The sequence below is a fragment of the Canis lupus genome, chromosome 7 (genome assembly GCF_011100685.1).
Source record: "Canis lupus familiaris isolate Mischka breed German Shepherd chromosome 7, alternate assembly UU_Cfam_GSD_1.0, whole genome shotgun sequence".
NCBI classification, from domain to species: domain Eukaryota; kingdom Metazoa; phylum Chordata; class Mammalia; order Carnivora; family Canidae; genus Canis; species Canis lupus.
The window spans coordinates 23,963,871-23,990,836 of NC_049228.1; the positions used below are offsets into that span (position 1 = coordinate 23,963,871).

The 26,966-nt window shown below is 44.8% G+C and overlaps 1 protein-coding gene and 1 pseudogene across 1 annotated transcript in view; both read left to right on the forward strand.

The window, feature by feature from the left end:
• Positions 1 to 26,966, forward strand: part of TNR (tenascin R) — a 409,832-nt gene that overhangs the window by 347,738 nt on the left and 35,128 nt on the right. Inside the window, 11 exon segments of the mRNA XM_038542431.1 lie at positions 1,451 to 1,636; positions 13,857 to 13,946; positions 15,013 to 15,276; positions 15,880 to 16,149; positions 17,297 to 17,416; positions 18,339 to 18,485; positions 21,081 to 21,142; positions 21,144 to 21,201; positions 23,867 to 24,010; positions 24,708 to 24,838; positions 25,748 to 25,880. Of these exon segments, the coding sequence (XP_038398359.1) occupies positions 1,451 to 1,636; positions 13,857 to 13,946; positions 15,013 to 15,276; positions 15,880 to 16,149; positions 17,297 to 17,416; positions 18,339 to 18,485; positions 21,081 to 21,142; positions 21,144 to 21,201; positions 23,867 to 24,010; positions 24,708 to 24,838; positions 25,748 to 25,880 (1,605 nt within the window).
• Positions 11,145 to 11,266, forward strand: LOC119872763 (annotated as a pseudogene).

Here is a 26,966-nt window from a genome sequence, read left to right on the forward strand (position 1 = left end):
ACACCCCACAGCTGGTCAGGTCCCTTATCCCAACCTCTGCTCCTGTGTGAGATGGAGTGGCATAGGGTCCTGCACATTCTTCCCACATGCCCCTGTATCCAAGCTCCTCTCCCTCCAACCCCTCTCTCCATCCACACAGCACGTCAAGAAATGCAGAGAATCCGGCCTGCTAAATCCACACTGAGTACAGAAACATTTGTCAGAAAAATAAGCTGCAGAGACATAAATCCGCTAAAAGATTCGCCTAATTTACATCACTAAACAGAACACTTCTCACTCTGAAGCAGCTGCACTCAGATTGATTCACAGCATTCTCGTCTTCCCTAAGAACAATTGTTGTATACTTGCCTGGCATTTGCAAATTAGAAGTCTCCTAGAGGTTTTCTCTGAACAAATGGCTGGTCCATTCCAAAGTTAAATTCAAGTCTCAAAGACAAGACCTATTGAGAAGTCTGTAAGTGGCAGCTTTTCATGGTTGCACCTCCTTCCCTGCAAGTTGTTTGTGTTGTTTGTGCCAAAATAAGGGGGGGTGGGGGGGGGAGAATCAGCCCCCCCCCAGGATTGTGAGAGAGACTGTGTGCCAATGGTCTCTCCTTTGCACAGGAATCTCTGGAGCTCCAGAGAGCCAGCATTAGAGGTGCCATGTTGTTGGAACTCAGGATGAGCTTCAGAGGCAACAGAGAGTCCTCCTAGGGCTTGGGCCCCTATATTTGCACCAGGCATCACACCACACATTTCACATGCATTGTCCTCTCTGTACAATAGCCTGAAATGTTGCTATTACTAGCCCATTTTACAGATGTGGCCATCAAAGCCCAGTGACACCTCACTTGACTGAAGACTTGACCATGGTTCTCTTGCAAATATGTGGCAGAGCTGGGGCTCAAACTGAGGCCTGACTCCAAAGGTCATATTCTTTTCACTACATCCCGTCCCCTATGTGTATACTTGATTTCCTACGAACCTTGCAGCAGTGTCTATGCAGGTAAATCCAGGAGAAAACAGCTTATATTCCAAAATCCTGCAATTAGTTGTCTTCTCGTAGCCTGGTGGCCAAATTTGATATTACTATATTCCATCATAATCACTTGGAAGTCATCTCTGATTTTTTTCTTGCTGAGATTTCCCTTACTAGTTTCAAGCTTATGATAACTAGCTCATTTTTAAATTTCTAGAGTACCACCATGATCATTCAGGAAATATTCTAGAACATTCCCTCAATGGAAATGGGACAAGTGTAAAGCATGTTGATATCTAACTCCCAAGTAAAAGTCTCCAAACTGCCCATGGAATCTGGCAGGGCAAGAGCCCAAGGGCTGCCCTGGGGTTCACTCAAATGAGGCAGAGGGTCAGGAGATGTGGGCTCTCACCCCAAAGCTTGTTTAAGATCAAAATACATAATAAGTGCATATTATCCCATGTGATTTTGGTGATGACTGACTCTTTTTAGAGATTGATGCCCCCAAGAACCTGAGAGTGGGCTCCCACACGGCAACCAGCCTTGACCTCGAGTGGGACAACAGCGAAGCAGAGGTCCAGGAGTACAAAGTTGTGTATAGCACCCTGGCGGGTGAGCAGTACCATGAGCTGCTGGTCCCCAAGAGCATGGGTCCCACCACCCGAGCCACACTCACAGGTGAGTATACCTTGGCTCCAGGGACACTTTGGTTCCTAAGTCCATACCTCACAACTCTCTCTCCAGTCCACCCCCACCTCCACCCCCACATCTAACCATCACCAGATCCCACTGATTCAATCTCTCAAGTACCTTTCACGTGGCTACTGCTCTCCTTTGTCTGCTGTCAATGCCTAAACAAGTCTTGCCTTAACCACTACAAATAGCCTCCGAGCAATCTCGCCCGGCCCCCACAATGTCCTCTTCACACCTTCAGTGATCTCTTCAACTATGCTGTCCTGTTCTGCACAAATAGCAGGGATTTCACCTTTGCTCCTGGGATAAACCCCAATCCTAGTACAGCCCACATGCTTTGCCTGGTTTCCCTGCAGTCTTCTTCTATCCCCCATCCCTCCTGCATCCCCTGGTGCTCCCTATGCTCCAGGACCACAGGTCTGCATTCGACAGCTCCTCAAACACCTCTTCCCTGCTTCTACGGGGCTTGGCATATGCCCTTCCCACCACCTGTCAGCCTCTCCCACTACCCCTTTGCCCAGTTATGTCTGCTTCCCTTTCAGTTTTCCATTCACTTGTCACTCCATGGGGAAGCCTGTGCAGTCCCCAGGAGAGGTCAGGCCATCTTGTCTTGCTGCCTCCTCTCACTGGTACCCCCTGTCCTCACAGCGCCACTCAGGTTATCACTGTATGCTTGTGGGTATGATGATTCCATTGTCAGTCTCTACCCTAGATCTAAAGCTCTGTGAATGGGACCATATTTGGATTTGCTCATTATTGTCTCCCAGTGTCCAGAGCAGTGTCTAACACCAGGTCCTCCATAAGTGATGAATGGATAGGTGGATGGATGGATGGTTGGATGGATGGATGGATGGATGGATGGATGAAAGAAAGTGCAAACATTCACTGTGGGGCATAGACTACAAGATAGGGTGAGAGCCTGCTCATGCCTATACACCCCATAAAGAGTTTGAATTTATTCTTGGGGACAATGGGGAATCATTGAGGAATTTTAAAGAAGGTGATGTCGTGACTACCTATGTACAGCTGCAGTGTGGAGACTGGTGGTAGGGGAGCAAGGTCAGGGGCAGAGATGGGTCAGCTGGCTCCCTCCACTGGAATCAGAAGGTGAGCTGGTGATGGCATGAATGAAGTCAACATCCTAGGTCACCATGATACTCTGCCAGGGAGCACTCCCTGTCCCCATGGAGATGTGGGTCCCAGCCAGCGCTCCTCCTGGGCCCTTAGACACACCCACCCAGGAAAACCTACCCGCTGGACTTCACGAAATATGGGCCATGGTTTCTAGGTGAAGGAGACCATGCAAGCCAGCTGCCCAGGGGCTGCCAGTGTGCTCACAGAGACTCCATTTAACTTGTGTATTGGCTTACTGCAAAAGCATTTGCCATCTTCATAGACAAGGGATACATAGCAGAGTGTGCATACAGTAAACAGGGGCAGTATAATCAAAGCTGTTTTCCTCCCAGGCCGCCTTGCAAAATGAGGCCAGTTAAAGTAAATATAATAAATGCTTTTTCCAGACAGACGCACTCCTAGAAGCACAGCAAGGAGATGGAAAGATATGCTGACCAAGCAGGTTAATGGGGGTGAATTAAACATAGCAGGAACACACCAGCTGGCATAAAGGCCTCTACAGAGAAATGGAGACATTCACAAAGATTAAGCTAAACAAAAAAAAATCTGAAATGATGCAGGAGGGAGCTGAGTCTAAGCACAGCCCATCCCTTCCTAGAGCCGCAGGCTGATTTGGCAATTAGCAATTTACAAAAATGATGGCTAGTTGTTCAGATGGAGGATATACCGTAAACTCATGCATGATATGGAGAAGAATCTAGTCATGTCCCAGTGATTATTTCCCACGGCTGGCAAAGAAGCTTCTACATTCATTGGTCATCTATCTTATTCCAGGCACCTTCACATAGTTACAGCTTATTTAATCTTTATAACGGCCTTGTGACAGATGTTACCATCCCCATTTTATGGATGAGGAAACCAAGGCTCAGAGAGTTTGGGAACTTGCCCAAAGCCAGCAAGGGGCCCAGCTGTGGCTCAAAGGAAGATCTTCTGAGACTTGCCAAAAGCCTCCCATTCCAGGGCTGCTCGTACTAAAGAACTAAAATGTAAAGTACAGTCAAAGCACAAACGCTGTAGACATATAAGGAATGGAATAATGATCATTGAGGAGTGGGCTTAGGTAGGTCAATTTTTTGGTTAGAGTCGGGCTTGTGAAATAAAACTATAAATATATATTACACATAATTATCCTGGGGAGCTCACTGCTGAGGAGATTTATAAAGGCAAATAGCTTTATGTGATTTAAGAAGGAATTATAGGCATGTAAGGAAATCAAGTATGTCTGTACTTGCTGAGATGCGAATTACAAGGGTTGTTGGCTCTCTTGCTGTGGTGTCTGGGGAAAGAGAAGGACCAACCGTGAAGGAGGGCAGGCAGAAGGAGGGAGAAGTTTGATTCCAGCTCTAGATAACTTGTGTTTTTTCCCTCACTCTCCAACTTGGACCCTAAAGAGGAGAGTTTTTCAGCCTCCAAGGCTTGTGTTTTGCTTTGTTTTGTTTTGTTTTCTGGTTCCAAACAGGTTATTTGTTTGCATGCATCAAGAAAGACTCTGGCCATGGATGGGAAGGGCGTTTCAGGGTCACCTGTGGGTTTGTCCCTGGCCAGAAAGAGAACATAGAAACTTCCAACTCTCCCTGTCCCCACTTTCCTATCTCCTAGTCAAGAACAGCTGGGGAACACACAGATACAGAGAACAGATTGGGGTTGCCAGGGATAGGGGATTGGGGGGAGGTGGGCAAAATGGCTGAAGGCGGTAAAAGGCACAAATTTCCAGTTGTAAAATAAGTCATGGAGATGTAGTGTACAGTGTAGTGACCATAGTTAATAATACTCTACTGTATATATGAAAGCAGATCTCAAAAATTCTCCTCACAAGAAAAAAATTTATAACTATATGTGGCAATGGATGTTAACTAGACTTATTCATTTACTAATATTGAATTATTATGTTGTATATCTGAAACTAATATTGTATGTCAACTGCATCTCAATTTTTTAAAAAGAGAAAGAAAAATAATAACTGAGACTCCTAGAACAAGGTTGCTTTGTGTCTTCCCCCAGTTTTACTTGAATGCTTGTTCTGTGGAACCTGTTAAGAGCCAGAACTTTGGACTCTGCAGCCACTTCCTGTGTGGTTTGGGACGACTGACTTCACCTTTCTAAGCCTCTGTTTCCTCTTCTGTAAAATGGGAATAGTACCATTTACCTCGTACTGTCGTGATGAGGCTTTCATGAGATCATGTGTTCAATGAGCGTAATGCAGTGCTTCTAACATAGCAAACTCCATATATAGCTGATGATGTGATGAATAAGGAGGAGGAGGAGGAGAAGGAGGGTGAGCTAATGGACAGTTTAGGATTTCCTGTAATGGGTGTGGCACGGAGCAGAGACTGTGCCTTTCACTGTGGAGTGTGCGCACCAGCAGCAAGGCATCATGGGGGGAGGGGTTTATAGCCCTCTCCCCACCAGATCTCCCAAATCAGAACCTGCATTCTAGAAGATCCCCAGGGGATTTGTGCACACATTAATAGGTGAGAAGTGCTCATTCAGAGCATGGCTCCTGAAGTTGCCCACTTGGGTTTGAAACCAACCTCAGAGACATGCATGTGGGGCAAATTTCTTAAATTTCCCATGCTTCAGTTTCCTGGACCTGAGGACATCATGTCTTTGAGAAAGACATGGAAACTGAAGCATGGGAAACCCCTCCTGGGGTTGTTGGGAGGATGAAATGAAGTCATATATATCTACATATACCAGCTCTGCATGGAGACTGGTTCATAAAGAACATTCAACAGCCATTTGATCTTCTGTGGTTTTGAATCCCCACAAAGCTCAGACTGGATGCGTGGCAACCTGGCCTTTCCCTGGTACAAGTTCACACTCCCGTTCCTCTAAGGGCTGACTCTAAGCCTTGACATCCTGTGGCATATGTATTTGCTACTCCCTGATCTTCACAGCCACGTTTACCCCTCTGCTGTGGGCCACTGGCCCTTGCTGACTCTCTGGGCCTCTGAGCCAGGCAGAGGGCTTGCAGCAAGTGGCCCCTGGCATAGCTTTCCCCTCACATACCTCCTCCTCTGCAGCCCAGAGGCCAGGCTCGGGCACAAAATGCCAAGCATTTCTTTTCCATTATTCTCTGTAGGCGATGCCCAGTGAATTCTCTCGGGAGTATGAATTTGTTTCTGAACAACAGACTTAGTGTCTGCAATGGTTTGTTTTTTTTTTCCCTCTGCTCTGGTGGCTTCTGTGTCCTTAATGATAACTTTTTAGGCTCAGCCTCTCAGGCAGGATGATGTGTGCTTGGCCTATGTACCGTACCTGGAGTCTCAAAGGGGTCCTGAGTGTTATGTAGTTTATAGGTGCATCAAGGTACCTCTTGGTTAGGATGGGCAGCACTTACCAGGGACAGGCACCCCTAGGGATTTCTGGGTAGAAAACAGAAAACAATCAACCCTGTAGAAAACTCTGAGTGGAAGGAGGGAAGATGTGGGGGGCAGTGAAGAAAGAAGGAGATTCTCATTTCTTGATCGGGTCAAAATATTGGGTCAAAAAACCCTGCCTATGACCAATGCAAATTATAAACAGTGCTCTGTGTCTGAGGTGACTCCTCTCTATCTGTCCTAAGAAAGGCCTGTGGCTGCAGTGTTTTGCTAAGAGGGTAAAGGGATTTGTCCTCAGCCACCTACACTTTCTTGCCTGGTGCTCCCCCATGAATGGAAGCCCATACTTGAGGAGAGAAGTGTGACCAAGAGAAAGGTAAAAGCAGCCAGCCTCTATGGCCATGTGAGCACTGGGCTCTAAACCAGCGCCCCCAGAGCCAGTTCATCACTTCCTTGAGCAACCCCATGGGGTGCCTGCCTGGGAGCCTCCTGGTGGCACTTCCCACCCAGCCACCTCTCTCTGCATTGTGCCTACCTCCATCCCCAGGGCCACAGGCTGCTTGCTAATCAGACCAATCATCCACTGGACTTAGGAAACCCAGGGCCTTGAATATTCCTGCAGACTTCACAGTATGACACAGGATCACAAGGAAACAGAGACTTACAGCCAGCCACACACAACACACTCACTCACACATGCACACATTCATACACACTTACACGCAAAAGGCTGACACCACAGGTCGGGTGTGTGTGTTACCACCTTCAAGGCCACTGGTTGCTGAAGACTTGGAACAGAAGCCTTCTACTAAAAGCCGTACTTTCTCCTGAGGCTCAAATGGGGGTCTAGTGGTGAGAAGGTGGGTTCCTCAAGGTGCAAAGGTAGCTGTGCTTGTCCACAGGAGGATTTTCCATGAAGAAATCTGAGCCTCCCAGAGAAGTCCAGCTGGCAAAGTGGTGCTGACCAAGGCACTTGATGTTCACTTCACCCTGCTCGCACACCCTGCCAGGGCACAAACACCAGACTAAGTGCCAGACCTTCAACGCCCTGCAGGCTCTTCTGAGGAGGAGGAGTCGGGCAATGGGCCTGTGGCCTGGCCAGACTGTGCTCAGCCTCCTTCAAGTGATGTCACAGCGCCTCCAAGTGGCCACTTTGGTTAGGTGCTCTCTGAACAAGGTGCCACCTTCCAGGGGCCAGAAAGTTGGGGAGTGGGCTGCAGAGACCCAAGTAGAAGAGAGGAGAGAAAGGGCAGAAGCCTCCACACCCCTCCTCCTCCTCACAGAGCTGGCACATAAGGGCATCTGTCCTCTTATTTGCGTTAAAAGACTGGGCCCAGGGAACCAGGAGAAAAGCCAGGTGGGAATCTTTCACCTCCTACTTTGTCTTCTTCAGCAGGAGAGCTTGTTTACAGTGAAGACCCAGGGATGGGATGTTCCTGAGGAAAGGAGGTGATGAGCCATGTTTCTAATTAATCTCACTGGCAACAAGAGAGTTGCATTCAAAACCGTTCCTTAGTATTTTTAATATAGTTTTGTGGGCCCAGTCCTTTCCTTAAAGTCAGCATGGAATTGGCTGCTTCTCTTGATGCTTGAACATCATCCACATTCAAAACAAGGAGGCAGATATCCTCCAAGGCCTGATTCATTCAGGGAACCCTGGAAAACCTCATACCATCACTCAGGAAAATAAGGATGGGGAGTCTGGAAGCTTAGACCTCCATTATATTAAAAAGTAGATTGCAGCCCATCTGGTGTGATTTCAGGGGTTCTCAGAAGATCCTCTGTCTGTCTCCAAATATGTCCCATCTATGAAATCTCTAGTACCCAAATTCCACTGCTGGAACTTTCCCTATGAGTGCCCCTATATTAGACCCCTGGTTTTCATGAATTAGTTACTAGATACCCCTTTGCATCTATTATTCCTTCTGCCTGTGATGCCCTATCTCTACCCAAATACATCTGATTCTTCAAAAACCAGTTCAGACATCCCCTCATAAGTCTTCCCAACATTCCCATCACCCTTGCTATGCTGCTTGCATGAGTCACATATTTCTTTCACTATGCTATGGACTGAATTATATAAAAAATCAAACCCCTTGACCCAAGACCTAAGAGTCTAGTGAGGAAGCCAACATGAAAACTAACAGTAACAATATAATAACATGATTGCTGTAAGACCCAGGGATGAGAGACGGACTATAAAGTCCTTAGGCAAAGGGTCTTCAGGTTGCCCCTCCCTTTGATAGCAGATGTCCTGTAAATGCACTAGGGCCAACCAAACTCTCATCCCCGTTTGGAAGACTTGAGGTTCTTGGGAGATGGAAAGGGTCCCTATTTCTATGGTCCACCTGAACCCAACCAAGCCTGCAGAGCCCGGGTGTCTTATTCATGTCTTTGCTGGCAGGAGGTAGCAATCTCAGCTTCTTGGGCCTGCTCCTCCCCCCAAACTTCCCTGCTAGCAGCAGGAAGCTGGAAGAATAAGTCTCCCAAACAGGGGGAAGTGAGTCATTCTACCTTCATCGCCCATGGTCCTTGCAGTACGAGGGGAGAATTTGCTCGTTCCTGTTGCTCTTCGGCCCTAATTAATCTCTTCCTGCTCCCATGCCCCATACTACCCACGAGAATTCCATATCTCCTTCCCTCTCCTTCCCTAATCTTGGCTAGCTTTCAAGTTTTTCTAGATATCTTCCTCTGGCCATTACTGTCCATGATGATCTCGTGCCTCCTCTGAAATGATTTCCTTAGCAGCCCATGGTGTGGTGCCAGATTACTTAAATTCCAATCTGCCACTCCACTCCCCTCCACTAGCCTGTAAGATTCTTAGGGACAGGGACCGTGCTATGACAGGTCAGAAAAAAACAAAGGACTTGAGTTCCAAGGCCAGTTTTATTGTATATTAGCCTCATGACCGTAGTCAAGGTATGGACTTCTCTGAGCCACTATTTGCTCAACAGTAATGCCTTCCTAGCAGAGCTGCAGGGGAATTAAATGAGAAAATAGGTACAATCTCTATGAGACTATAGCTAGTAGTAGTACTCTTGGCCATCAGACACTCAAGAGAAATTGCCTTCAATTTTTATCCCTCCTCTTTTCCCTTCCTTTCTTCTTCATAATTCTTCTAGATTACCTACTGCATGCAGCTCAGTGCTTGGCATATTGTGGGTGCTCAATAAATAATGTCCTCCTTCAGTACAGATTTTTTTATGTCATTAAGGGAAGAGCAAGGGTGACATCCATTCAGCTCACCCTGGCATCCCCTATGCCTGGCACAAAGGAAGCCCTCAATAATGTTTGGTGAGTGAATGAACTGCATGCTTTGGGAGTTCAGAGAAGAATGGGTGTGCCATGAAAGAGTTGAAAAAAGTGTTAACCTCTGAGCTGAACAAAGGAAGTTCTATGAGGCATGGAGAGTGGTGGTTTCCTATGGGATGAATTTTCTGAGCTATTGTGAAGCAAGGCAACAGAGCCATTCATATGCCACCACTTTTAGGAGGTGGATGGAAAGATAAAGGGAGCATTGATAGAGAGCAATGGGGTCTTTAGAAAGTGAGAAATCCCTAGGAGTCCACAGAGTGCTGATGTATTAGTGTGCTGGATATGCTTCGGATACACATTTTCTTTTCCAGCAGAACTGTATTTTACCTGCTGGCAAAGAGCAACAATTCACTTGTAGCACAGGAAGAAAGCTGCAGAAAATCAAAGGGAAGCAGCAGGCAGGAACCTATAAGAGAGTCCCACTTTCCCATCCCCTAGACAGAAAGCCTGGGACGAGAGTACTTTAAATTCTGCTCTGCAGTTTTCTGGGAAAAGATGATTCTGTTGTAAATTATTGAACATTTCATTTAAGCTTCATAAATAAGAAACTCAGATGAAAACGTTACATGTTAGATCCGTTTGGCAACATATAATTTCTGTCTTACTCCATCGAACTGTCACCCTTCATCTACGTCAGAGAATTTCTACTTCATTATAGGCAATTGAAGGTTTCAATCAGATGCCTAAGAAAAGTAGTTTATGTCCCAAAGGTAATCTAATTTCTCCAACCAAGGATGTACCTGGGACTCGCAGAACATATTGACGGAGATAAATGTGTGCTTGGAACGGCTCTGGGGGCGTTGCAATCACCCACTCAATCTAGTGACAGGTACTCCACCCAGCCAGGGGCCGGCTCCTCACTGACAGCTGAACTCCCTGAATCACTGGTTTCGTTGGAGCCAACAAGCTTAAACATCAGCAAACTGATGACAAGTGTGCCGAGGACCAGCCTGTACCTGCCTGGGGCATCCAAAAAAAGGACTCAAGATCCTGGAATAGTCCTCTGAGCAAGATAATAATGAGATTGGCTACTATCAGGACAGGCACTGCACTTCATTTCATCCTCACGATGACCTTCCAAGATACAGATCATTGGTCTTCCCATTCTACCAACACTGAAGCTCAACGACATCAAGTATCAAAGTTACACCTGTAGAAAGTGGCAGAGCCTGAATGTTATTAATGTAAGCACGGCTGACCTCAAAGTCTGTCAAACTTTAAACTTTACTTCCACAGGTAATGACACTGTAGAGAAAGAAAGAATGAAGAGTTGAGAAGTGGAGGGACCTGGTTTGAGAAAGGGAGAAGAGGGCTGGCTGGTTCTAATATACTCCTTCAAGGGAGCCTGGTCAGTAAGGCCTGGTAGCTTTTACCATACTCAAGTATGGGGGCATTTATTGCATCGACTGTCCTAAAGCCATACTGAAGAGGTGGGTGCAGAACCCTCTGGCTACCGTGCAGCATTCCCCTTCATTAAACCAAGCCATTTGTGGGGCACCTGGGTGATGTAGCTGGTCAAGTGTCTGACTCTGTTTCAGCTCAGGTCGTGATCTTAGGGTTGTGACCTCAGGGTCCTGAGATCAACCTCCATGTCAGACTTGGTGCTCATTGGGGAGTCTACTTGAGATGCTCTCCATCCATCTCCCTCTGCACCTCCCCCAGCTTTAAATAAATAGATAACTCTTAAACAAACAAAAATACAAGCCATTTGTTAAGGAAAGGTTAGCTTTGTGCAGTGGCAGTATCATAGCCTATGAGGTTTATCTGAGGCATGATTGTTGCTAATTGTTAAGGAAAGGTTGCTCAATGCATTTCCTGTCAAAATCATTCCTATTACCTCAGGGATCCTGGGGAAGTCACAGCTGCTCAGGCAAGGGGATGACATTGGGGGCAGGGTAGGACATTCCAGTCCTCCTAAAAGGCCTGAACCTTTGCCTGAGTTTCTTTTTATAATATGATGGTGTACTGGTTTGAATAGTGTCCGCCCCAAAATTCATGTCCAACTAGAACCTGGAATGTGATCTTATTTGGAAATAGGGTCTTTACAGATGGAATCAAATTAAAATGAGGTCATAACAGATTAGACGGGCCCTAAATGTAATGTGACCAGTGTCTTCATAAGAATGGGAGAAGACCTAGACACCAGGAGCCTGCCATGTGTTACAGACTGAATGTTTGTGTTGCCTCATTCCCATTGTGATCTTAGCTGATAGGGCTTTTAGGAGGTGATTAGGTCATGAGCTAGGAACCTTCATGAATAGTATTGGTGCCCTTATAAAAGAGACCCCAGAGAATTATCTTGTTCTTTTCATTTTGTATATTCACAAACATAGCAAGAAGGTAGCCTCTATGAACCAGGAAGTGAGGTCTTATCCAATGTCAAATCTGTTGGTGCCTTGATCTTGGACTTCTCAGTCTCCAGAACTATGGGGGATAAATGTGTTTTAAGCCATGGTGATTGATGATAGCAGCCCGAGCTGACTAGGGCACCATGAGACAATAGAGGCAGAGCCTGGAGTAATGCAGCTACAAGTAAGGAAAGCCCAGCTGGAAGAGGCAAGGAAAGATGCTCCCTCTTAGAGCCTTTGGAAGGAGCCCACCGACAACTAGATGTTGGCCCTCTAGACCCTAGAACTGTGGGAGAATAAATTTCTGTTGTTGTAAGCCATCCTGTTGTCATCATTTGTCACGGCAGTCACAAGAAACTAATGCAGGTGGAGAAAAGACTTCCCATCCCACCTTCCTCAGGTTGTGGTGAGGATCAAAACACATTCAGGTATTTTGAAAAGAATAAATGTTATGTAGAATAGCATGATCATCAACCAGGGCTCTTGTGGACCCACACAGAGCACCCACCACCACCCACACAGAGCACCCACTACCAGAAGAACTCAGACTCATCATGGGGGGCCCCACAGGTGATGATTTGATCTTGTATTTTTCTACAATCCCACTTCTAGTAAATGAGGGTGAATTAGATGCTAGTTATGCCCACATTCTAATCCCAGGAGCATGTGACTCTGTCATCTTACATGGAAAAAAGGAAATTGTAGATGTGGTTAAGTTATCCAGGTGGGGCCACTGTAAGAACAGGAGTTCTTATAAGAGAGATACAAGAAGATTAGTCAGAGTGGAAGATGAGGCAATGGACAAAGAGGTCAGAGGGAAAAACAGGTTTGAAAATGCTATGCTATAGATTAAGGAGCCATAAGCCACGGGATGCAGGCAGTCTCTAGAGGCTGGGAAAGGCAAAGAAATAATTTCTCCCCCAGAGCCTCCAGAGGCTGCAACCCTGCTGAACTATTTAGACTTCAGACCTGCTTAATGCTGAACTAAACAATAATAGACTTGTGTTGTTTTGAGCTACTACCTCGTGGTAATTTGTTACAGCAGCAATAGTAAATTAATATACTAGTCAAGTCAGTTAGTCTGAAGATGAATGTGGGAGAAGGTAGGGAAACACCCCAGATAATTGCAGATATCCTAGGAGGCTCCCAACGATTCACTGTATAAAATCCCCTGAAGGATTTCCCCAAGAAACTTGCATCCTTTATAGTTGAACAGTTTTCGCATCTTTTCCATCTTCTGGAGTCCCCCAGAAGTCATCCTAAGATTGAACTCATAACTCCAAATACCCTGGGGTCTGAATTATTGACCTTGGTAGGCAGCCCACAGCAACAGGGCTTCTGTCTGCCCCTACATTAAAGGCCTGAGAAGCCTGTGCTCAGAAAGTCCAACCAGTGTGTCTTCCCCTAAGAAGGGATCCTGGAGTCCTCATATGGTTTCAGTCCCTTCCTATAAAAGGTGTAGATTGATGCTCATACACAATGTTTAAGAAATGCTTTAAAGGCCCACGTCCACACAATCCCTCTCGATTACCTACTCCTCCAATTCATAGCTTATACAAGGACTCTCTTCACTAGTTGTAACCATCCTAAGACTCTAAGTACCACAGGGAGAGCTTCCACAGGAAAGCACATTTCTGAAGATTACTGACAGGGGCAGCCTCACTGCCTTCCCAAAATCAGCAGCAAGAAGGAAGCTCTGCACTGAGTACTTCATCCTGTTGACTTGATATGGATTTCCTAAGTGGTAAAATTGGGATTTCTTAATAGATAAAATTAGAAGACGATTCAGGAAGGATTAAACATAAGATCTGAACAGGAGGGGCACCTGGGTGGCTCGGTCTGGTGTCTGCTTTCGGCTCACGTCCTGATCCCAGGGTCCTGGGATCGACCCCCAAGTCAGGCTCTTTGCCCAGCGATGAGTCTGCTTCTCCCTCTTCCGTTCCTTCTGTGATCTCTCTTGCTCTTAAATAAATAAAATCTTAAAAAAAATAATCTTAAAAGGAATCTAAGCTCATTTGCTTCTCTCCTTTCTGGCTTCCCTACCATTGACACATACAGAATAATGTTTGTTTCTGCATCTACCGACAGATCTGGTGCCTGGCACGGAGTATGGAGTTGGAATATCTGCTGTCATGAACTCACAGCAAAGTGTGCCAGCCACCATGAATGCCAGGACTGGTGAGTAGGAGGATTGATGCAGAAGAAGACTAGGAAACTCCGTAGACCTGAGAAGCCATGGAGGCTTGTCCTAGAAAGGCTTGGTCAGAAGGCAATGCCCCTTCATTAACAGGTCCCTGGATTACAGTTACCAACCTAGAAACAACATCTACCTGCAGATCTCTGATCTCTGTGCCTAATCTCTGACATCAACATGCAGGGTAGTCTCCCTCTCTTCCCCACATATCTGTGCACATCTCTCATGGTCTGAAGGGCTGCCCACAGAGGTGTAAAATTCCAAATAGGTTGGTGTCATAGCAGGTCATATTTTTTTCTAGACCACCCCAGAATAGGCAAGAGTGTGATGTTCCTTACGATGCATGACAGAAGCTCTCATAAAGGCCACAGGGATACAGGTTTAAATTTGGAAGCAACCCATTAAATCTAAGGACAGTGGAAAAGTCCACTGGAGACCCTTGCTACTCTGGATCCAACAGATTTGCTTCCAAATTCTGGGTAAATTTTAGTCACTCTAGTAATAGGCAGGCTGGACTGAGCTGGGGATTTTGAAACAATCCCTGTCCCAAGACTCATTCTAGTGTACACAACCTCTCTAGAGAACCACAAGGACATGGGTCTCAAGGAGTTCTCAGACTTGCACATCCATGGCTGGTCAACCAAAATGGCCTCAGGAACAGGGGTAGCTACTGTTGCCAGGAATGTCATATCCCTACTCGATAGTGACTCCTATTTTACCCTGGTTGGCTTGCTGAGAAAGGCGGAGAGAAAATGAATATAGAGCTTGACAATCAGCAGCCAGCTCTTCCCCAGAGGTGGAGGAATTCCAGTGGTGTTGGAGCTACTAATGCCTTTATGAAGATTGTCCATCTATATACCAAGCCCCTGGCCATCTTTCAAAGGGAAGGCACTTAACAAAATTGTGAGATAATTGTCAGCAATGACAAGCTAATCATCATGGTCAGCAGGCCTGCTGATAGCTTAGTTATCCACAGGGAGGTCCAATTCCAATAAATATTGGCCAATCTATGGAACTTGTGTAAAATAGGCCACTTATGTTGATCCACAGAACTTGACAGTCCCCGGGACCTCATGGTGACTGCCTCCTCGGAAACCTCCATCTCCCTCATCTGGACCAAGGCCAGTGGCCCCATTGATCACTACCGAATTACCTTTACCCCATCCTCCGGGATCGCCTCAGAAGTCACTGTGCCCAAGGACAGGACCTCATACACACTGACAGATCTGGAGCCTGGAGCAGAATACATCATTTCAATCACTGCTGAGAGGGGTCGGCAGCAAAGCTTCGAGTCCACTGTGGATGCCTTCACAGGTACCAGGGTAGCAGAAATCCCAGCTGGGCTCAGGTTTAACGGGGATTTTAGTGCCAGAAGGTCATCTAGGTAACCCACTATTCCAGTGCACCATTTTGTTTAGAGAAGGAGGAATGTGGGTAAGGAAAAGAAGAGATAGAGGAGAAATTAATAAATATATCAAGATGGAATAGTTGGAAATGAGGGGGAGAGATAAGCAAGTCTACCTACGTGTCAGAAAATTTGTATCTGGTTTCCTACAGCCTGGACATAGGGGTTGATTCTATACATCTTCCCTTGTCTGCACTAAATCAGTGGGCATCCAGAGGATCCATAGGATCATGTTAAATTTCTCCCAGAATAAAGATTTTAAACCCTGGATGAGTATTATGAATAACTCACAGAGGCTTTACCTTGCTGAGGGCATTCATTTTTCAGTATGTGACTTGGAGAAAGGAGAGTAAACAGGACTGGTGAGTGAGGAGGTGGAAGCTCTGAGTCAGCAGGTAAAGGTGTAGTCCTAGTTTACAAGGAAAGCAGATCGCTTTAGTCAGTTGGCTCTTCTAGCCAGGGTCCCACCACCTCATGTATGTTTCAGAACCATCATCTCCTCTGATTTGCAGGCTTCCGCCCCATCTCCCATTTGCACTTTTCTCATGTGACCTCCTCCAGTGTAAACATAACCTGGAGTGACCCATCCCCTCCAGCAGACAGACTCATTCTGAACTACAGCCCTCGCGATGAAGAGGAAGAGATGACAGAGGTCTCTCTGGATGCTACCAAGAGGCATACTGTCCTGATGGGTCTGCAGCCAGCTACTGAGTACATTGTGAACCTGGTAGCAGTCCACGGAACAGTGACCTCTGAGCCCATCGTGGGCTCCATCACCACAGGTGAGGTTGGAGGACTTGACAGCAGGTGGTGAAGGGGGTTCCTACAGAGATCTTTAGCAAGTCAACGAAATTTACAAAGAGAAATTCCCAGGAAGTGGGGAACTGCCTCACTTGGCTAAAGAGGGTCGTGACCCGTTCCGAAAAAGCCACCTCTTCTAGGACTGCATAAAATGTGTAAGATGGGAAACTTCCTTTTGGAAGGTAGGACAGACTCAATATCTTGAGGATGACAGCACTTGAATGCTTTGGTTGAGAGGTTTTCAAACTACCAGCCCGAAGACAGTTAGCCTTCAAGAAGAAACTCCATCTCTTGATGGTGCAATAAGGTCACTCATACAAATGATACTTCCTCAAAATTATATAGGACTAGCACACAACCATGTAGGAAACTGAGACTCAGAAAATGTGGTTGATTTGTATATTTTTTGGAAAACACAGGCACTCTGAGATGTACTGGATCATTCTTTCCTCATCATTCTCAAATACAATCCCAGATATGAGTGTTCATGTGGGTGAGGACATGTGTATGTGGGTCATTTCCTACATACTAACTAGAACTCACAAACTGGATAAGTGGATGAAGCACACAGCTGGTTTTGGCCCTGTGACCCCCCAGTAGTCAAAGAATAAAACACCTGGTACAGATGAAATACAATTTAGGAAAGTGGATTTGTTCTGGACTTGTGCTCTAAAATCCATCTAGACTCAATAGGCAGTTTTTCCAAATTGAACTATAGGTGGCTGCTAAAAAATAAGAGAAACAGAGTTGAGTTTGTCCAAGAGAAGTTGCTTCAGAGAAAATGACCATATTATTTACTCTCAGTTCAAAACAAAACATATGAACTTAAAGGGTAAGTTCCCAACTGGCTTTCACGTAGGTAATGGTTGCTGCACAGCAAGCACAGAGCTTGCCAACTTGACTACATGTTGTTAAAATATTCCCCATGAACATGGCTTTAGTTAATACCTATGAGATTTCATGTGAAACTTCAGCCTGACCATGGCTTTAAGGAAAAAGATCGAGCACAAAGATCTTGTCTGTCTCTGGCACACCATTAGCTCTTGGTCCATATGAAACCAAGGATAGGAATTGCTTTTTCACACTGTGCTTTCTGTATTTTTCCCACAACTACCTGGGTCCTTGTAGGAATTGATCCTCCCAAAGACATCACAATTAGCAATGTGACGAAGGACTCAGTTATGGTCTCCTGGAGCCCTCCTGTTGCACCTTTTGATTACTACCGAGTATCATATCGGCCAACACAAGGTAACAAAGTTATCTGATTTATCACAAATGGATGGGATTTGGAGCTAGGTGAAGATTGCTATGGGAGAACTACATGTCCCAGAGGATATCACCCCCTACCTGCATTCTCCTCCTCTCTGTGGCATGTTCCATCACAATGAAAGTGGGTTGAGGAGAAGCAGCCAAGAAATCTTGAACTCACCAACTCCTCTGACAAAAGGCTTGACTATATTCACCCAGAAAGCAGGCCCTCCATCCGCAGAGTGAACCATGGTAGCTATGGTCACTTTATCTAGGCAGTATAGTGAGAAACAAAAAACCCTAAATAATTCTATCAGGATCCAGAGTCACATTCACTTTTCTGAGAGAGAAGTCCAACACTGGAATCCTGGGGAATGCCTAAAGACTCAGCTGAGACACACGGAGCCTTAGAGGGAGCCACAGTGATGGTGGTCCTATTTCTGCCACTCCAGCCAAGTTATGAGTCAGAAAACGTTGGCCCAGACCTCCCCTGAATCCTGCCAGTTCATGCTGGTACATGTCACATTGTTAAGAAAGTAGAGGGCCTGCCCACTTCCTAAGGGGCCAGTGGGATAGTTTTCCAGACTACCCTGTCTCTGGGCTTCATGGACCACTCTCTGCAGCCATGATCTCTAAACTGCCTTAAGAAAACTGGCTTGTAAGAAAACCGCCTAACCACCTTTTTTCTTTGCTCCAAGGAACCTATAAAATGAGGGGGTGGGACCAGTATGCAAGGGCCTCATCAAGCTCCAACATTCCCAGTCTGTGAACCATTTCTCTTCCTTCCCTACTGAGTGCTGGGCCTTGAACCCATCTCTGCTTCATGACAAAGTGCTACCAGAAGCTTCTATGTAGACTGTACCATGAGCTGTGTTGATGAAGGATCCACCAAACTTTAACAGTGGCTTCTGCTCTTCCTTAGTTGGACGACTGGATAGTTCAGTGGTGCCCAACACAGTGACGGAATTCACCATCACCAAACTGTATCCAGCCACTGAGTATGAAATCAGTCTCAACAGTGTGCGGGGCAGGGAGGAGAGTGAGCGCATCTGTACCCTCATTCACACAGGTAGGCATGTCTCCGTGTCATGAGCCAAGTCAGGACCCTGGCTGAGGATCTGCAACAGACAAAAGAAGCAAACAGTGGAGTTGCTCTGGCTAGTACAGAGGACACTGGTTCTGGGCTCAGAAGCTCCCTTCCTGGGTGCTCCTCTGACTCACTGTGTCATGCAAAGCCTCTTAACGATTTCTCTCCCCTCTGGTATTCCTCTCTAATACCGGTTGTTTAGAGAGTAGCCCTCTTCTAAGAGTCTTACTGGTTTAGGTGGAAAATGTTCATGGAATTTTCAATAGGAAAGGTGACCTTTCAAAGACACATTATGGAAGTGAATTCTGAACAGACATCTAAATCATCTCACCTAATTTTTTAAAAAGACTTAGCCAAGTAAATATTACCTCAGAAAAGGAAAAGGAAAAGGTTATTCCAGTAATAACCCTTGGGGTCCTGAAATTCCTCATCATGGTCAGAAGCCACCAAGTGGTTGCATTTGCTCTTTCTTGCTTTATGCTCAAAAGATGGAGGCCTTCCTTTGGAAAAGGAGCCCCTTGGATACACCTGAGAACAGAGCTCCTGCAGCAGCTCCACTGCTTCTCCTGCTCTGGCCCCTCAGTCAGCCCACCACGCAGAGCTAGGAAAGATTAGTTATAGAAGTCACCAGAGGGGGCATCCAAAGTTTTCTGTCCCCAGACTCCAGACCTAACCTCCCAATTAAGCTATCATTCCCATAGCACATGGGAAGGATCCAGCTTGCCTCATTAGGAGAAGAACACCCAGATTTCTTGAGGCTGCTTAATTTCCTCAGAGAATAGCATTTCTTGAATGAGGGAAAGGTAACTTGGAGTTCCTCATTGTTTTTGTAGATGCTCTCATAGGCCCAGAAACATCTTTAAAGTAATAGCCCAAGAAACATGCCTTCAGAATGTTTCAAAATCTAAAAAGGTTATTCTTCCAAAAAAAAAACAACAACAAAAAAAAACAACCACAGAATATTTTTCATCTTCCCTAGTTTCCTTCCAGGCCTGTAACTACACATAACCCAGTCATGTTTTGGTCCAATCTTTCCTTTCCATCACATTACCTGTGACCATTAGGAAATCAAGAAATATTGACTCAAAGTGATGCCCAGTGTGTCAAAAGAAGTCCCCCTCTCACTTAACTGAAAGTCTCAGAAATTCATGGTAAAGATATTAGATGGTTTTCTCTTTGAGGGCAATAAAATGGGTTTCAAGAGCCTCCTACCCCTAAGGTAAAAGAAATCAGCAACTTAGGTTAAAAAAAAAAGAAACTCATTCCTTGGGTTCTTGGTTATAAACAGCAAGTATCTGTAAAGCAGATATTCAGCAGTGCACCAACCCAAACCACCCCGTTCGGGTTCAGACAAAGCTATTGTGGCAACTCCCAATAAACAGATTGCCGACAGAAATGTCTTTTTTGTTGTTTTTTTAATGTGAGGTCTATGATTTTACAATTTGGGGAAATGAGTACTCCTTCAGGGTCTCATAGTCAATCTCTGAGAGATCATGCTAACTGTAGTCTCCCAAGACTTTTCTTCCTTGTCTCTTTTCATAAGGTTCCATTTGAAGAACTTGTTAAAGATACAGATTATGTATACAATTCAGATATTAAAATCTTAAAAATATTTCAGTTGTTGCTTCCAAATAAGGAACATAGGCAAGCAATAGAACCTGCAGTTAGAGAACAGGGCCCATTTGACAGCACATCTTGGTCCCCAAAGGTAAATTACATGACCCTTAGATTGAGTTGATTCCTCAAACTATTATAATAACATCAATTTCTAAAATAAATCCTAACTTTATAGAAGAGAAGCATAGTAGGAAACAAAGACATAGAGCATGGGCAAATAAAATAAGATGAGGAAGCTGGTCCCATAATGAACAAACTTTGTTCCCCCCAGTAGGCACTATTAGCCTTTAGCCTAGAAGAATCCTCTTGACCTTCTAGGCCACAAAAGGGATACCTGGGACTCAGTACAAAGGGAGCTTATGAATAGCAAAGCAAGAATGCACTCATCATATGTGGCTTCAGAGGCAATCTGAGTCCCATTCAGTCACTCTGTAATCACTTATTGAGAACTTTGAAAGTTCCAGGCACTGAGGATACTCTGACTTCATGGGTCTCCCACCACACTTCCTGAAGTTTGTTAACAGAAATCATTCCACAAGGCATGCTCCTTATATTCATGAAAGTACAAGGAGCCTGGGAAGCAAATTATCTCATTAACTAAAGAAATTTAACAATTCCTCTATGTTCTTAGTTTCTCCATCTAGGTTTAAATGTGTAAAACACAACAGCCATACCTTGGAATCCCGTGTAGCACATGACAGTGCTCTGCACATAAGTTAGTGAATGAATTAAAAGGAAGATCTGCAGCCAATAAGGAGAGAACTGCATACTGTGGAAAAGGAAGAAAGGGAGGAGGATGGGATCAGAAGGGAAGAAAGGAAAGAGGTCTCCACTCACTTCATTAGTTCATAGGGCACACAGCTGACGTGCATGATGGGTGAAACTATAGGAGATAGTTCACTGGGATTCCATCCTGTAGTATCTCCTACCTTTACCTGATATTCTCTGGTTCTGTTTCAGCCATGGACAACCCTGTGGATCTGACTGCTACCAACATTACTCCAACAGAAGCCCTGCTGCAAGTGGAAGGCACCAGTGGGTGAAGTGGAGAACTATGTCATTATTCTCACACACTTTGCAGGTGAACATCTACAGGTCTATGCATCAGGCAGGTGGGAATGGTGGGGCCTGGGGCTGAAGACTATTATGAAATTTGGGAAAAAAAAAAAAGGACATTTAATCAATTTGAGGAACATAGAAATTTTCCTGCTTTACTTTCACTGTAAAGCTCTCAAGATATCCCCAAACTCTGTAAACTATATCAACAATGGGAATTCAGAAAGCTCAATCTGAAAGGTGCAAGAAGGGCATGTAAACAAAAGCAAATACAAAAACTGAGAAATAGCACTTGGAAGATAAAATTCAAAACTGAGTTGAGAGTCGCCCCCAAATGCTATGGGCAAAAAAGCACAATTTTCTAGGTATTTATATAGTGAGAAAAACACTAAAGCACCATCCTTAGAACAAATAATACATGGTGACAAAGGATCCAGAGCAAGCAAACTCCTGTTGCTTTAGTCTTGTGTACCATATCCAACCCAAAATACTGAGCAAATATGAAATCTTGAGTTTCAATGTCTTACCATGCTTGTTCACCTTCTGCTATTTGAAATTGAATAGAGTACCCCAAGGCAAAATAGTGCTGAGTAATTCAAGTATCTAGGCCTAAGAAAATTATTTCCTTGCCTAAATTGTACATGTGATCACAGGATGTAATTGTGGATTACATTCAGGAATCTAGAGAACAAAGATACCAGAAGACAAAAGATAAGCAGATGTCTTAATTTTCAAAAATGACAGAGAAAGCCAATTTTGTAAGCTGCAAAGTAAACTGATTGTAAAAGCTTGGGAAAATAAAAACCAAAACAGACTATTAAATAAATTGGGAAAAGATACCAGTGTAGGTTCACTAAGAATTAGTTTTACCAAAACCACTTTATATCTTTTTTTTTTTTTATTGGCAAATCTGCTAGCACACTTGGATTTCAGCAAGGCATCAGAAAAACCTACTTATCACTTAGATGGAAAAATACATGATGGATCATATTTGGAATTGCACAGAATGGTAGCTGATTGAATAGCTCTCCTCAAGGAATGAATATCATGACTATGGATACATTATAACCCCTCTATTGCATGCACAATCCATTTCGACTTCTACTACCCCTCCTTGCATATGTCATGGGCCTGCATTTCTTAACTCTCAGCATCATGCCTTCCCAAACCACCATGCATTTGCATGTGTTGTTTCTTCTACTGGGAAATTCTCTCCCCACTTGTCTGCCTAGACAAACCCATCTTCTAAGTCTTCGTTTCAACACTGTATCCTCTGTCAAATCCTCTGCAAAGCACATGGCTCCATCGTGGCAATAAGCGTCCATTCAACAAAATTTTTGGAAGTCCTCCCAAGAGCCATACACCCAACAAGGCTGTAAGGATTAAAAGACAAAACACAGGTTCTTTTCTTCACAGAACTCACTTTTAGTGATGATGAGACCAGGACATTGTTACAACCCAATGTGAGCAGTGTCATGACATAAGCAATCACAAAACAGCTCCAGCCACATCCGAGAGATCACTCAATGGGGGTGAGGGTGTTGAGGGGAAGAAAGGAAGCAGATCTTAGATAAAGTGAGAGAAGGAGAATAGAAGAAAAGAAATTCTAAGACAAAAAGCAGCCTGAGTGCCTTTGTAGGATGTAAGAGAATGTGAGGATTTTTGAGGAACTGCCGTGGTTTGATATGGCCAGAGTAATGACTGCTGGCAAGATGTTGCAAATGAGGATATTCAAAAGATAGAGTCCTTATGTTTGCTCTTTCAAAGAGCTGGTTTGGATTTTTACTTGTTTGCATGCCTTCTATGTTTCTATGCACAAGAAACCTGAAACCTCAGACCCTACCTACTTGGGGAAATTGCCCAGTAAACTTTCTTAAATGCTAAATGATTCCAGAGTATTCTAAAGACACCAAGCTCTAAAGAGCTTGGCCCCGCTCTAGTGAACAGTTTTATTGACAACATGAATGGATACAGAGAAGACATGTGTACCACATTTGTATGTAAAACAAAACTATTTAAGTCAGTGATATTGTAATAGCACTGTGTGGTGAGAGATGGTAGCTATGCTTGTGGTGAACATAGCATAATGTATGGAGAAGTTGAAGCACTATGTTATTCACCTGAAACTAATGTAACACTGTGTGTCAACTCTACTTAAGTAAAAAAAAAAAAAATTTAAACTGTGATTAATAGAATTCAAATATATTTTAATAAACTCAAACAGTGGTCCAAAACTCAATCAACAAGGCAAAATGCAGTAGAAATAAATGCAAAGCTCTGCCCATGGCTATAAAAAAAAATCAACAGTTTTAGAATTGCCACATACATGTCATGGTGATTGGGGATAAATTTTCTCAACCTAGAGGAGAAAGAACTTGATTAGGGGGTGTGGTGGGAGCCAAGAGCCATATAGACAGAAGATTCAGCTTATTCTTTTTAACCCTGGAGGCCCAAGTAGAAGTCAGGGAAAAAACAATTTAGCCTCTAAATAAGGACTATTTTCTCAATTACGATGCAAAATGAGATGAGAAGGGATGCTTGTGTGGAATACAATGCTAAGTTAATGACCTTTAAGATATTTTTTCCAAAATTCTCTAATATTGAATCTTTATGAAATGCCATTGGATTTGGTAAGCTTCCCCAGGTTCAATAGCCTTATTCAATTCTTATCTATGTTCTTCTGATTTCAGTTGCTGGGGAGACCATCCTGGTTGATGGAGGCAGTGAGGAATTCCAGCTTGTTGGCCTGCTTCCTAGCACCCACTATACTGTCAGCATGTATGCCGCCAGTGGGCCTCTCACCAGTGGTACCATCAGCACCAACTTCTCTACCCGTGAGTTCGTGGTTGGCTACATATCCAGCACCTGGATGCTTATGTGGATCCTAAAAATTACCAATCTCCATGTGGTTCCCTACATTATAGTGTATAGGCTTTGGACAGTGCAGCTACTGAGCTGTTTGTATTTCAGTTGATTGCTGCCCAAAGGCCAGTGAAAGTGAGCTGCAGATCCCAGGCAACAGACACATTTCTGTTTCCTGCTCTCATCCTGGGCCTGGCTGACAGTAGTAGAACGAGACCAAGAGAGCCCAGTACTGGAAATGCATCTGGCCCAGAAAAATCTGATGCACATTACAGGGATTGATATCTGGGAGACAGTTGCTGGGTACAATCGTGGCCAGAACAGTAGACAAAGATTAGACGTGGGAATGAAGTAAGCTCAAGAGTAAACTCATAGACATGTAGATTTAACAAGGTCATGATTTCAGACAGAAGTCAAATTGGAAGATGTCACACCTATGTCCAGAAGCCCAGGTGAGAAAAGAGGGGAATAGTTGCAGGAATAATCATGACACTGACTCATTATCTTCTGACCCGGGAGCACCCTTTCTGCTCCTGTCCAAGCCAGACCTAGGGTCAGCATGTAAGCAGCCCAGAGACCACATAGGTGGGCAAAGAGATATATGTGCCTGGAATCAAACAGAGAGGAGCTGGAGAGGCAGGCACTCCTGGCATTTTCTCCTCTTTGTAGTCCTGGACCCTCCTGCAAACCTGACAGCCAGTGAAGTCACCAGACAAAGTGCCCTGATCTCCTGGCAGCCTCCCAGAGCAGAGATTGAAAACTACATCTTAACTTACAAATCCACTGATGGAAGCCGCAAGGTGAGATTTCTCTGTAAAGGAAATTTTTCTATCCAGCAACCCGAAGGGAGAAAACTGGGTTTGCCATGATGGATACATACACGCTATTGAGGAAAGAGCCTGAGTTTGCAAGCCAGAGACTTTGGTGCTAGTCCTGGCTCGTTACGACTCTCTTTACAAGTTGAAGCAAAACACGAAACCTCTCTGAGCCTTCGTTTCTGCTCTGGATAATGGGGGTGTCTACTTCTACAACCTCACTTGCTGGTGCTGGTGCTTTCAATATGATGATACAAAGCACATTGGAAACTTCCAAGCCTTTATAAATACATAGTTTTGGGGAAAAAATTTCACTAGCAGGGCCAAGCAAACATGAGCTGGATACCAAATTCAACAGTGTTTTATGCTTCTTGATAAGCATTATAAAGGCTACATCTGTATAGCCTGCAGTGAAGAGATGACAAATTTCTGTGTCATATGATCAGTTGAAACAGTACTTCTAGAGCACTGGTTGTCAAACTTCTGTTCACAATGAAATCCTTTTTTTAAAAAAGTGAAATCATATCCAGAAGCCAAATATACACAACAGATTTAAGCAGAGCTAGTCTGCTGGAGATGAAGTAGGGAGGCCTAGGATTTTGCCTCCCTGGGTCCTGAGGAATCTTGTACAGTCAGCAAATCACTGGGTTTGATAATTTACATGCCTATTTTTATGCCAACCTGCATCTGTGAGGTAGGAGCTGCTGAAATCTCACACGGGAGCTATCCTCTCTGTATATTGGCTCGGGTCTCTCCTTGGTGTGGAATGGAGAGAACACAGTGGCCATGGCAATACTGACTTAGCTGGCCGTGGGCTCTGGGATTCCCTTTCCAGCTCCTCCCAGTTGTGTGTTGGTCATTCCCTTCCACCTGCCTTCCCTGCTTGTTCCACAGGAGCTGATTGTGGATGCAGAGGACACGTGGATCCGATTGGAGGGCCTGTCTGAGAGCACAGATTACACAGTGCTCCTGCAGGCAGCGCAGGACACCGCCCGGAGCAGCCTCACCTCTGCCACCTTCACCACAGGTGAGAGACTCCACCCCTGTGATGCCTTCTTCCCTGTATGATGTCTGGCTCCTCAGCACCTTCTGCTGGAACTTGATCAGGGAGGAACCTACCAAGGAAGCTCAATTGCCTCTTCTGGTAAAGGAAAATAAAGGTTTCCTCCATTCCCCCTTTCCCCCTTCCAAGGCCCTGCCAGGAAACTTCTTACTACCAAGACAACCATAGGAACCAGCAGTACAAATCCCTGGTCCACCTGGATCCACTAAATGCACCAAGTAAAGACATCAGATTCCTGTTCAGATTTTCTATAAGTGTTTTCTAAGCAAGGTTCATGCTTCCCTCCTTCTTTCCATCCTCTGCTGCCTGTAATTAGAGAATCATTTCGTAAAAGTACCAAGAGTAAACCCTCCATATTAAGTCTAGGGTTCTTCTCCATACACAGAACAGTTTTGCATTCCTCTGGTCTCAGCTCAGTCCTTATAACAACTGGTGAAAAGGGCCTTATTATCTCCAATTCACAGATGATGAAACAGAGTGCACGGAAATCAAATGATTTACATGGCTAGTAAGTGGCTGGGTCAAACGAAAGCCAAGGTCTTCTATTTCTAAATCCAGCTGCGCCTCCTGCCTTCCTCCAATTAATCAGCAGAAAATACCTGAAAGTGCCCATAAGGGATAAGAGTGTCCTAATGTGCATAACAGGAAATAAACTAATAGCAGGCACTGTTCTGACTGCATTACATGTACTAATTCAATCCTCATGACAGCCTATGAACTATATTCTATGATCCCTACAGATGAGGAAATTGGGTCACCCAGAGGTGCAACTTACCCAAGACCCAATAGCTCTAAAGTCAGAGAACTGGGGTTTGACTTCAGTTGATCTGGTTGTGGGGACTGTATCTGTTAACAATCCTTTCTACCATGTCCCACGGTATCTCTCTATAGCCTGTAATGTGGGACTGCCCAGGCCAGACTTTGAACTGTCTTCCCACCCCACATTCTGGGGGTGTGGCTATGCACACGTGTGGAGCAAGTGTAAGCATATCTCTTATCCCTAGATGTATGTCTTCCTGCCACCTCAGAGTACTAGGGTGACCAGAATCC